At 27.3% G+C, this 14,087-nt stretch overlaps 1 protein-coding gene across 1 annotated transcript in view; it reads left to right on the plus strand.

Annotated features, from left to right (window-relative positions):
• Positions 1-1,196: 1,196 nt before the first annotated feature.
• Positions 1,197-14,087, plus strand: part of LOC107453597 (fibroblast growth factor 8) — an 89,092-nt gene continuing 76,201 nt past the window's right edge. The window contains exon 1 of the mRNA XM_016070474.3: positions 1,197-1,683. Coding sequence (XP_015925960.1) covers positions 1,670-1,683 — 14 coding nt within the window. The 5' untranslated portion in view covers positions 1,197-1,669. The remainder of the gene's footprint in view (positions 1,684-14,087) is intronic.

Below are 14,087 nucleotides of genomic sequence, written 5' to 3' on the forward strand. Positions count from 1 at the left end.
AAAAAATCCTTATAAATCTTAACAGGTAAAAATAAAATCCTAATAGGATTTTTATAAAACAGAACAAATAAAAGAACAGAAAAATATAAATACAACAAGAATAAAACTCATGAAATAAAACAAAAATGAAATTTATGATCAGTGTCAATATCAGCTTATAATCATAATATATAAGAGGAAAATCTTAATATTTAAAATAATGTGTATTATATCAAATATGTTTTTTATAACCCTAGAATAATATATGTACACAAAAAAAGCTAAAGTTAAAAAATTTATGAAAAAATATAAAAGTTTTCGCTTATATCATTGTTTCATCATAATTGGAAGAAAAAAAATTGTTTATCCTAAAAAGAAGAAAACAAAAAAGAAAAAGCAATGATGTTTCTAAATGAGGAATCTTTTTTTTAAAAAAAGCTAATTATATATCAGAATAAATACCTAATATAATCCTAATAGAGTATAAGACAAAATAAATGCATTAATTAAAATAAAAATCCATTCCCAGTGTCAATATTAGCTTATAAATCCTAATATATATTAGAACCAAATTCTAATATGTATGATATAATGTCTATTACATCACAGATAGTAATGTCAATTATATATGACAATGTTTAATGTTTATATAATGATGTTTATTATAATTCTAAGGGGGGAAATATATTGGTAAAAAAAAAAAAAAAGCATATGAGTTAAAGCAGAAATTAAATCAAGTTCTCTTGGAATAATTATGCGCCATCACAATCTAATTCTTAGATCGCCAATAGGAAAACTGTTTGATCAGCATGCTGTAATACATGAAGAAAACTAAAAAAAAAAAAAAAATCTTACAAATTCTAATAATAAGGCAAAAAGATAAAGAGTAATTCTCCCATTATAAATAATTATTCGCGTCAATGCCAATACCAAAACAACAAAACATTTCCCATCATTTAGAAAAGAAAAAAAAAAGAAGGAAACAATTAGCACTAAAAATAAGCGAGTCATACATTTCTATAAATAGGTGGTACAATATTTATTTAAAGAGCAGATGAACTGATGGATTTCAATAATTCTCAAGTTATAGTAATTACCGCTTCTATTTTTCCGCTAGCTTTCGCGCAACCGCTAACTAGACAGAGAAGCGTGCGTGAAAAGAGAAAAACGGAACATCTAGCGCCAAACACTCGGTACTCACCTCCGATTGGCAAACAGTACGAGACCACGTGACACGAAAGCGAATAAAAACAAGCATAGCCGGCGAGAAATAGTGATTATTTCAGACTTCAACTAACATAAGCGGGAATCGTGAACACACAGTGAATCTCCTTTCATATTTCATCTCTTCGCTCTCCGCGCTGCGGCTAAAAAGGAGCGCTTTTGTTGGAATAAGTTCGAAATAATATAAAGAAAATAGTGGTATGCAGGAATAATAATTTTTTTATTTATTTGTTTATCAAACTGATAAAAAGCAAGAGAGATTTTATAGAGAAATAAAAGACCTGTGGATTGAAGATAATTTTGTGTTTTTCGTCAAATTGTGTACTTTATTGGATGTATGTGGATTCTAGTATTCTCTGCGTGCAAACAGGAGGATTGTTCACGTGAATTCGATTTATAAATTTTCAATGCGTGCCAGAGGTTCCATGAGGAGACTTGTGTCTCCATGGTTACTTTTTAATGCCACATGTTAATATTCAGGTAAGTTTTTTTTTTTATTATTTATTTGCAATCTCTGTCATTATTTTGCATCCAAAAATGAAGTATTGCATCCTACATCAAAGAATTTATAAAAAGACATTGAAATTAATATTTTAATCATTCTAATTCTTTAATTTATCGAGAAAGTTCCTTTATATTTATAAATTAGAAGATATCATAAAAGATATAGATTGGTATTTAAATTAAATTTATATGTCTTTAAACATTCAAACAATACAAGTGACGATAAACGTAAGATTAATATATGATAGTCGATAAAAAAAATGCAATAGTGTTTTATCTCTTGCAATAAGTAGTAAGCTTTTTACTTTTAAATAAGATTATTTAAGAAATATATTTTGTTGAATATTAAATATTACTTAAAATAAAATTTTTAATTTATTAAAATAAAATGAAATATTCAGCATACAATTGACAATAAAAAATAAATATGTTGAGTAATTAATAAAAATTAAATATTTTATTTTACTTAAAAAACTCTTTTATTTTATTTATTATAAAATGATAAAGCAGAAATAATTTGATAAAATTAATAATATATAAATAAACATTTAAGTATACAATAGTCAATAAATAAAAATATCAATACGTCGTAATTAATAAAGTTTAATGAATCTTTATTTTTATTGGGAAAGTTTCTATTTATATGTTATTTAATTTAAGATGTATAAATAAGTTGTAAATTTTGATTTATATAAAATTAATCATTTAAGTATACAATTCACAAGAGATAAACAATTAATACATACTAATTAATGAAAATATTTTTAAAATTGTATTTATTGCAAATATTTGATTTATTGAAATAATTGATTTTTTATATAACTAAATTCTTTAACTTAAATTGTATAAATTTAGCCTTAATTAATAGAAAATTTATATATGATAATGAATCGAAATATTATGATTTTAATTTTTTTATTAGTTTATTTTTTTACTTCAAAAATTGAGGTAATACAGTTTTCTGCTTTAGTAAATTAAGTGATTTACATAAAAAATGAAGCGAATAATCTGCATTCAGAAGTTATATAACACAAAATTTCAGCATAAAATATAATTGATAAATAGTTTAATAATCCTTTAACATGTCCTTTTAATCAATTCTTTGTTTTGAATGCTTATTTTTGAAAATTCCTTTTGATTTTAACTTGTGTATTGTGTTATTTGTAGAGGTAAAAATAAATTTTTAATTTTTGAGTGCATAAAAAATACTAAAGCTTAAATTGGTTAGTGGTATAAGTTAAAAAGAAATTAAGTTGCTGGTTTTATTTTTATTCTAAAAACATTTTTTTGTTTTGGATTTTTACGTATTATTATTTTGAAAGAATTAAATTTATTAATTTAAATTATATTAACTACTTTTTTTCCAAAAATAACTTTTACCATTATCAAAAAGAATACTGAAATTTAAATATAAATTTTAATGTAATAAATTAATAATAAAATACGTTATGAATTTGTATATATTTCGACATAAATATCAAACGTTAACAGAAGAACGTATGACTATTATAATGGTTGAAATAAAATTGAATTGTAAGCTTTATAAATTTATTATTTAAAAAAAATATATTATGAATTTGTATACGTTTGGACAAAAATATCAAACGCTTAAGAGAAGCGTATAGCTATTATAAAAAATAAAATATACTTAAATTGTGAATTTTATAAATTTATTACTTAAAAAAGTATATTATCAATTAGTACATATTTCGATAATAAATGTGCAATATTTATAGAGGTGCGTATGGCTATCCTAAAAAATGAAATATACGCAGATCGTGAATTTTATAAATTTATTATTTAAAAAAAATATATTATGAATTATGAAAAATTTCGACATTAATATCAAACGTGCATAGATGATAGCTTTATCAGTGAACACTGTAACACTTAAAACTATTGCTTCTTTATTTAATCTCTTAAATAGTTAAGCTTAAACTGTCGCCGTTCAGACGGTATACGAAATGCTAAAAAAATGAGCTTTTTCAACGTATCCATCATGTTGGAAAATGCTGAGTAAGCTAGAAAATCACACGTGCGGGAATGGGAGGGGAAGGGGGTATTCGAAATGAGGAGGAAAGCCGAAATACCTGAGAATCAACCGCAAAGTGTCGATAAACCGCGAAGGATAAACAAGCTTTCGTTTCGTCGTCTATCAGACAGATGTAGGAAAGAAAAAACGAATTCTGTTATTCATAAACCACCTGTTTCATTAATGCTACATATTGATACTTATATTTAAGTCTACTTAACTAATTCGCCGGTCTAAGTTGAATTCGAAGAATTAGGTGTCATTTTTCTTCAACAGAATTCCACGGAATCGTTTTAGTTTTTTTTTTTTTATGAATGGTCTATTGCACAAATCAGACTTTAAAAATAGTTTTAAAATCCAATAAGAGAAATAATGTAGTATATATATATACGTATTTATATATTTCTAGCTACTATTAAATGTGTTATTCTTTTAATAAGTGTTGTACAGTTAGTCAATGCACAGTTTATTCAGATTTCATTCAGTAGCAATTGTTATGAATATGCGCAAATATGTGGAGTTTTAAAAAATTACAAAAAAATTTAACACTTGTATTCTTGTAACTAGGTTTTAAAAACAATAATCAAATTTAGCCTATGATTTAAGTGTTATAACTAAAAGCTTTCTTAAGGTAACCGTAATATAAATAAATAGATAAAGTTTTGATTCTCTCATTATAATTTTTATTTATCTGCAAACATTTATAATATTAATTTACTAAATTTATAGTTTTAGGAGTTATTGTAATAGTTATATTGCCCACAGTAATGAGTTATTGTAATAGTTATATTGCCCACAATAATGACAAGTTGTTAGGAGTTATATTGCCCACAGTAATGAAATATAAGATATATTTTAGCTGTTGCCACTAAAAATTATTTAGTATAAAATTTTTTAACTAAGTTTTTTAATTTTTGTTCTTTTTTTATGTTAGTATTCGATGCTATATAGTGCAAAGTTTTAAATGCTATCTCTAAAAATTATTCAACACTTAAAACGTTGAGCGAAAGTTTCAGAGCCGATATTTAAATCATCCATTGACTTGGACGTAATGCCTAAAATTAATTTTAAAAAAATTATTTTTAATTGACTTTTCATGAGCAATTTCTAAATATTCACACATTAATTTAAATATATAATAAGAAGTTGTCTTTTTTTTTAGTAATAATTGAATTCGTATTTTAATTACCTATCTTTAAAACGTGCAAGTTTTAACATTTATTTAAACAAACTTTTTTACAGAAAACACCAAATAATTGTTCTAAAGGGGAAGGGGGGTTGAGAGTCGAAGATAAATGTGACCTGATCGTTTTCAAAGAGACTTCATTTAGTTTTTCTGGAAACTCAGCCAAGCGAGTAGGGATGTTTCGGTTTTTGAATTCTATTTAAGAAAACATCTTCATTTTCTTTTCTCGTGCACCCCTTCTTGTCATCAATACCTGTCTGTATTAGTTGTGATGGGGACACCTGACCACATTGTGGTTCCTTGAAACTTTATCCCTTAATGATAGTCGATTACATAGCTGAACCTCGTCCCCCGTCGACTTCTGTGACAATTCTATTGGGGGAATGAGTGTGAATTCGATGTTATACACTTCATTCTTTTTGAAAATTATGTGCCTATCTGTGAATGTCACACCTCTGTATTTCAAGGGCGGGGTTTGAAACAGTGGCTGGACTACCATGTTATTCCCATCCTTATGCGAAATACTTATTTACATTCGTTCTTTGGAATTATAAAACTGGTATTTTTTAATTAAATCTCTTTAGATTAGGTGGGCAGGCGTCCTCAAATTTTGAGGACAGAGCCCGGATTTTAATTGACTGTTCTAAAAAATTTTTAAATTCTTGGAGGACGGAAAATATTTTTAAATTTTATCACATGTCCTCAAATATTCTTGAATTTCTCCGAAAAATGTAATCTTTATTTGCTGTAAAATATTAAATAAAATTATAAATAAAAAAATAAGTGCGCATGGCATTATAAATCTGGTATTGTTTAGTTAAATCTCACTGTAATGAGGTGACCAGATGTCCTCAAGTCTTGAGGACAGCCCACGAATTTCATTGATTGTCCTCAAAAACTTTAAAAATTCTTTGAGGACAGACAATGTTCTTAAATTTTATCACATGTCCTCAACTATTCTCGAATTTCTCCGATAAATGTAATCTTTATTTGCAGTAAAATATCAAAAGAACATAATAATAATAAATAAAAATCATAAGTGCGCATGGAATTTTAAATCTGTTATTGTTTAATTTAATCCTATTATACTTAGGTGACCCGGCGTTCTCAAATCTTCTTAAGGACAGTCCTCGAATTTCTTTGATTGTCTGCAAAAACTTTTAAATTCTTTGAGGAAGAACTCCAATTTTTATCCCATATGACTCAAATATCCTCGAATTTCTCTGAAATCGTGTAATCTTCTTTATATTTTTTAATTGCACTATAAAAATAAATAAATAAATAAAAAGCAACAAAATCTGAAGTGCGCATGTTTTTTTTTTCCTTGAAAAAAAAAACAAGATAGTTTTGTCTTACTACGAATACAAACAAAAGGCGAAAAAGCATCCTGCTAAAGCTGAAATTAAATGAAAACGACGACATCCTAGCTGATACCATATCGATAGCTGTAAATTTAGCTGTATACTCTACGCCATTTAACAACATTATAACTATGTCAATGGTATTTTGTGGCATAAAACGATTAATCATTCAGATGTAAAGACAGTAGGGGGCATACATTCTCGTGTAGGAAAAAAAAATCTCAGATCAAAATAAAACACGTTTGTTAGCAGGATTGAAAAAATGAATGTAAAAATCGTCAGCGTGCCCTCACGTTGGGGAAGGTCGGTTCTCCTGTCGGTAAATGTCCTGATCTCTCTACGAATAGCCTCACTAAACATTCTCTTTTTTTTGCTATTGCAAAATTTTCAATCATCAGCATAATTTTATTTTTGGGCTCTGTTTTCATAATTTAGTAACGATAATTAAATATCTCATTTTTAATTGAGCAACCTGCAGCAGATAATGCGATTTTTACGTAGAAATACGCTGTTTTGAAAAAAGTAAATAAATTTTTTTAAAAAATTAGATATGAAAAAAATGTTTCAATATTTAGTTGCTAAATATTAAAAATATTTTTATTATTAAATATTATGTTTAATTATTAAATAATGTTTTTAATTTTTAAATATTGCTTTTAATGACTAAATATTTTTTTTAATTATTAAATATTGAAAATATTTTTATTATTAAATACTTTTTAATTATCAAATATTTAAAAAAAAATTAAATAAATTAAACTTTATCTTTTTAGTTTTTTTTAATTATTTCATTAAATACACTTTATTTTAACTTTTTTTGGGGAGTACTGCATTACTAGTTTGGTACTGTATACTTGGTATAATTCACTAGACTCGAATAAGATATTTATATGCCGTACCATAAGATTACTTGAAATTAATGTGCTACCCTTTTTTATAAATTTTCATTGTCATAAAAATTTTCATCAGCGTTGTGGGTTTACCCAATTACATTTTTATGTAAACAATTGTCTTGTAAAGGTATACATTTAGGAAAAAAACCCTTTAAATAGTATTTTTTTAAGTGATAAAATCGTACCAATATATTGAACCCTGCACGGAGAAAAAAAAGTCTCATAAATTTACCGTATGTATGGTAATGACATTTCTGAAAAATAAATAAATATATAAAAATTAAACATAATTCTGGTCAATAAAACAAAAATATACGGTGTTTAAATCATTCATTTTTAATTTTTTCGCTCATAAGGTACCGGTTTACTGATAATTCTAGTTTTCAAAATTATAGTTCTTTTTACCACAGATTTAGTGCGCCACAGATTACAAAATGAAAGGTAACTTTAATCGAATAAATAGCTCTTATGCCATACNAATAAAACCAAAATATATAGTGTTTAAATCATTCATTTTTAATTTTTTCGATCATAAGGTACCGGTTTACTGATAATTCTAGTTTTCAAAATTATAGTTCTTTTTACCACAGATTTAGTGCGCCACAGATTACAAAATGAAAGGTAACTTTAATCGAATAAATAGCTCTTATGCCATACTGTAAGTTAACATGTTAGTTAAAATTACCAATTTTTATCACAGATTGTAAAACAAAATTTCATTCATTTAGCCTAGCCCCTTCGGCAAAAATTATCGAGCTTTTTGGTGTGGCAATAGAGCCAAAAACACGGTAAATTTTACCATATTCTGGTAGTTTTAATTATATATTTTTTCTCAGTGTGGGCATCAAGAAGATGATGCCTCTTGTCAGCCTATATCACAAATTCTAAATTCCCGACGGTTTGCGAATTCTGTATTTTATTATCTATTCATCAGAAATGAGACTACTTGAAACATGTGAGCATTTAAATAAATAGCTTCAAGTGTTTTCTCCAGACTATGGTTAAAGAAAAATAAAGCAGAGCTCTGTGTGGTGAAGGATTTGCACTTTATGTTTATTGTTGTCCAAGTTTTATGAGTTGGTTTTAAGAACCCTAACGCCCTAAAGCATAAGGTGGGCCATCAGTCTATTGTTCAGGGGTGGAAAAAAAAAGTGTTGCATTCCATTGACTTTGGAGGGAGCTTGAATAAATATGGCCATAGAAATGACAAGTGGGACTTCTTTTCAGGGTCTTAACTGCATTTGGTCGTAAAGTAGCGTATAATGTGTAAATGGGCAGTTTAAATGCTTAATTGGTCGGATTTTTCAACTTGTTTTTATCGTATTTAAGATGCGTAAATTTCGTTTATTGTAAATCCTTTCCCTGCTAAATTTCACCCTTTCTAAATTTATCCTATTCAGAGAATTTCGTGCCTTTTTGCAGAATTCGTTTACGTATATATATATATATATATTTTGCTATGCCAAGGATTTATCATAATACATAAGTAAAAGTCCTTCAGCAAAATAAAAGGGAATGAATGGAATAGTTATCCTATTGACATNTTATTTATTTGTAAAAAAACATTTATTTTAGGATTCTAAAATGAAAAGAGATCAAAAACTTTCAATCTTTTAAAAATTATTACCCTTAGGTATATTAATTATTAATATGTTAAAAATAATTTTTTCATGTAATGTATCAAAATTATTATTCCTTATGATTGATTTAAATTTGTTTCAAGTATTTTGTAATAATATTTAATCAGCAATTTAGATAATTTGGTTTTTGCCGGTTTTTACCAGTTTTTGCCGGTTTTTACCAGGTTTTTGCCACTGTCCTGGCAAAAACCCCTTTTTGCCGGCAAAAACTCCAACCCTGATATATATATATATATATATATATATGTGTGTATACAATGTCTCTCCCAAAGAGTTTAGAATTAAATTCAAATGTCTTGTATGAAAATTCCGCCCGTTATAATTTTTACCGATGGTAGATGAATTTACGCTATGAATTATAGAGCTTCCATCTATTAATAGACATAAGCTGTTTTAATTTTTTTTAACATCGTTACAAGTTGATGTATGTGATCATCTAGCTCAATGGATATTAAGTACTTGATAAACGTTATATTATTACGTTGTAAAATAGAATTTTAATTGTTAGAATTTCTATTGAAATATTTAATTTTTTTCATTTATTTATTATTATTTTTTTTTTTTGAATTAGGACCCTTAAATATCTTGATTGAATACAATGTTTTCTATCTTTCGTTATTACTGTCTTTTTTTTTTCTTCCTTTTTTTTCCAACTCTAATCCTACAAATTCCTAAGACGTACAAGTCGCCATACATCTATCCATCTAGCTCAATAGACTTGTCGCATGCCTTAAATTCTAGAAATATTCGCCGACTATTTTCTAATCCTTTCTTGAGATTTTTTTTTTAAAGAACTCTCTTTTCACTTTTTCTGAATACAATTGATATCTATCAGAACTCTTTGATGCTTCAAATAGATTATGCTTTTAAACGATTCTCTCTATAACGCTTATCACCTCTTAACGAAAGATTAGTTTCTTTTTAACGTGATGCGCATTCTTCTCACACTTTTGTCCCATGTTTCCATGTTGTCGCCAAGTGAAAGGATTTCAATTTAGGGATAAAAATAATTTTCTTTCACCTGCCGCAAAATTAAGCACTGAAGCAATTTAGGCATTGAAATTAATGGGGTGCTAATCTTGAATTAAAAACATTATTACGAGATGTTGCATTTTAATTTGTGACTTCAGAAATTAGCTTTTGACAAGACAGGCATGGTTGAAATCGTCAAAAACTGTTAGAAACCTATGACGATAGTCACAAAAGAAAAATTCATGCGAATTTTATTTATATTATGTTTAAAAATTAAACAAATAAATAACTATGCACCAATCGTCGCAGATGAATGTTATAAGCTAAAAATAAAACTGCTTTTAATTTTTAAACTGAAGATTTCATTTTATTACCTTCTTATTCTATATTACTTTCTCATTTAGTATTAGGTAATGATAGCATAGATAACTATTAAAACTTTATATAAAGTAATGATATAATTTTGAAGTTCTAGAAATTTTTTTTAGTACTTCATCAGTTTATATTTCACGGTATATTACTGTGGTTAGACTCTTTTTTAAAAAAATTTCTTATCAACATATGTTTTATTACGTCAGAAAAAAACAGTTAACTATTTAATCTTTATCAAAACTTTCAATGTACTATATTAAATTTAATAATAATATTTTCATCAAGAACCGATACTATATACCAAAAACTTGCCAACCTTATTTTAATGTATTTTGGATATAAAAAATTTAAAAAATATGAGCAAATTAAAATTTTTGCTTTTTTTTATACAGCTAACTATGAAGGTCAAAATGTAATATATTATGTAATTTAACATGTTCTTTCACTAAAATACTAAACGAAAAAATTAAAATTAGAAATAAATATTTATTTATATTTTTGAATTGGGATCATAACTTTTGTTTCTCTGACTAAATTTGATATCTTGGTCGAGTTTGATTATTGAATTTTGAATCAGGAGAAATAATTAAATTTTTTTGGTTTAATTTAATACATTGGTCCTATATAGTGATATCGAGTATTTCTTTTCTTATCACTGGTCCATTTGACGTAAAACTCCTAAAAAGAAAAAAATCAGAAAACGCAAGAAAGATTAAATTTTGTTTCCACTTATTTTACGATCGCGGTCGTGAAATGGGGGGAGAGAAGGAGAATTCTAGAATCCTAATTCACTCAAGACCATTACCAGATGGAAAGGTACATTAACGTCAATAAAATTCTCCCATAAGATTGACGTTCGCAACCCCCTGAAATATTTTTAAGACATTCCATAAAAAAAGAATACAATTCGACTTTTGTTTCCGTTGAAAACGTTCGAAAACTCGAACGACCACCTAAATAACGTCGGAATTTAGTGTGTATAGCCTACTTTAGGAAATCAGTCGCCAAAAAATAAAAAATAAAAGAATATCTACCTTGTTAAATCAACGAACATTAAAAGGTTTTATTTCGAAGATTTATCAGCGAAAGAATGAATTTTTATATCGGTTTCGAAAGTACGAATTTTTTCCGGATGCTCATAGATTTAATTGGGTTTACGTTTTACACCTCCTTATTGGATAAGGCAGTGCAATTTATTACATGGTTACGGATGCAGTGTGAACGGCGTGTTAAAGAGAGAGCGATAAATCGACCTCTGGTATGTGACGCAATGTTTAAAAAAACTTAGTGAAATATTTTCTTTGCGAAGTGCGATCGAGATAATATGGATTATGTTCATGAAATGCGATAAAAAAGCAATTAGTTCCCTCCTAGAAAATCATAATTTGGTTCCAAATCTTCTGCAAAGACGTTAATCTGGCATCAAGAAGGAATTTCCCGGCGATAGACTTTGGCGAAATTTTTATTTTATGTAAGTGTTTTAAATCTTAATAGTTAAATATGATTTTTAATTTAATTACAGATTAAGCACTTTGAAATTTGTTCTTTAAATTTCCCGTAAATATATCATTTACGAGGACATTAATATATAATTTATTTATTTGAAGCTAATGTCAAACTTTGACATCGGAAAAGAGTCGATAATTTTTTTTTATAGTTTTAGTGGTACACGATACTTCCACTCAAATGTATTGACTAGTATCAGTACCTTTGTTCGATAAATTATGTTTTGTTTTATAAATATGTATTTTAGAATCGCTGCGATGCCCCTGTGATTTAGGTATTGAATGATCATTCGAAAGCGCTAAGGTTTGGTCCCTGGAGTTGGCTTGTGGAACCTTACCACATAATTGACTGTTGGGGAATTGCTTTTCTTTATTTTTTTTATCATAAAATTATTATTCTATTCACCTATGCTTTTCCTCTTATAGATATTTATTCAAATAAAGCAAAATTATATAATATATATTTATTCAAATAAATCAAAACATGTTTGGAATTTGTAAAAATGAAACCACAATAGAGAGTGCATTAGGTAGAAAGGTATATATATGAAGCCTTGATTTTTTAATTACTCTAATATTTTTACTCGTTGCTTCCATGCATGAAATTTTCCCAATTCTCATCTATTTTTATCATCAATAATTAACGAACGCAATCATTATTATATGATAACCGGAAAAGAAAAGAATGTTGAAACAAGCCTTGTAGATCATTCCAAGTCAGACAATGACAGATTCCGTTTAAACTGAACAAACTAAGTGGTTCAGAAAGTGGCAAGGATATAAAGAGGCGTGCCTCAGACATTCCTTGTCTACATGAGAAGCTTCGCAGTGAAGACAAGAGATCAGCTATCAAGTACGAGAATCTGTCCGCCTCAACATTAAATTCGTTGCTTCTAGTAATTGGCGGCATATCATTTTTAAGCCTTTCAAAAAAGTTCTTTTTTTTTTCTTCACGTCTTGTAGTTATTATTCTGGGCGAATTCACAGGACCTGCTAATGATTTTTGACTTTTGGCGCGAAGAAGACGACTTTTTTGGAAGAAAATGAACTGATTCGATTGCTTCTAGAATTTGATTTTCATTACATTGCGTCATTCAGTCAAAATAAATTGTATTAATTTAGAAAGCAATTTTTTTTCGATCAATAAACTTCAAATGTTGGAATACTATAACGTTTATTAATTTTATAAATATGAGATCTTTTCTTTAATTTGTTAGTTTCTACGTATAAATCAGGGTGGAAGTAAAGCTCCTGAAAATATGAATCCCAGATTCCTTAGACTAGCCACTTGACCATTATAAACAGTTTTGCCAAGTCAAGATGCTACCGTAACTCTAACATACTCAATAACTACAACCGTAACTATTTGTCACATGTGCCTACCTATATTTTATGCAAAATATAAAAGTTTTAATAATTGTTATATGCTTTTTATTTACCCAGACCTGCCAACTCTCCTGCTTTTAGCAGGAGTCTCCTGCTTTTGCCTCAAATCTTCGCCCTCAGACCTTCAGGGTGTTTTCTCCTGCTTTTTTCTATTTAGTGCAAGATAGAGGAAAAAAACAACAATTTGTGCAATTTCCTTCCCAACTTGTGCTTCAGATCATGCTGGGCATTTATTTAGAAAAATTTTGCCCCTTAGCAACATCACTAAAAATTATGGTGAGTGTGAACCAAAACAGCAGCAATAACCAATGAAATGACAAAATTGGAGATATCTTGGACACCATTAGGCAAAATGTTTTTTTCACTTTCTATAGATGCGAGTTTTTTTTTTAAATAATGCTAAATCAGCAACATCTGCAGTTTTAAAACAGTAGCAGTTAAAAAAAAATTAAGAAATACATTTATAAAGTATTGTATTCATTATTGACATATTTTGTTAGTTTTGAACTTTTTCCTAAATTTGAAAAAATCAAAAGATATGTTTTAATATAATTCTATAGAACCTTATATTTTATAGTAAGAACACGTATCTTTATTAGTCAGTGTCAGAATCTTATTGTGATCTATTTTATGTAATGTAAATAATTTATTTTGAAATAAACTTCTTGTAGGAAGTGTGAATCAGGTTTAATTTTCAATATTGCGCTATGTCGTGATACAGAAAGAGTCTCCTGCTTTTTTATTTTCTAAGGTTGGCAGGTCTGTTTACCATATTTTTGTTTATTTATTTATTACAATTTTATTTCTTTATTTATTATGTTTCCTTATGAAAGTTAATAATATAAAAATTTTAGTATTAATTTTTATTTAATTTTTTTAATTTATATTGGAACAGTTATTTCTTTTTCTCTAAACTTTTTCAGCAAGTTTCTTATTTTAAGTTAGCATTTATTAAGAGGGTTCTTGTGTTAAAAGTAAAAAATGTGACACTTCGTTTGCTTGGTAATTTTGTCTGTGATCAGTATTGAGCTTC

The sequence above is a fragment of the Parasteatoda tepidariorum genome, chromosome 10 (assembly GCF_043381705.1).
Source record: "Parasteatoda tepidariorum isolate YZ-2023 chromosome 10, CAS_Ptep_4.0, whole genome shotgun sequence".
In the NCBI taxonomy this organism is placed as follows: domain Eukaryota; kingdom Metazoa; phylum Arthropoda; class Arachnida; order Araneae; family Theridiidae; genus Parasteatoda; species Parasteatoda tepidariorum.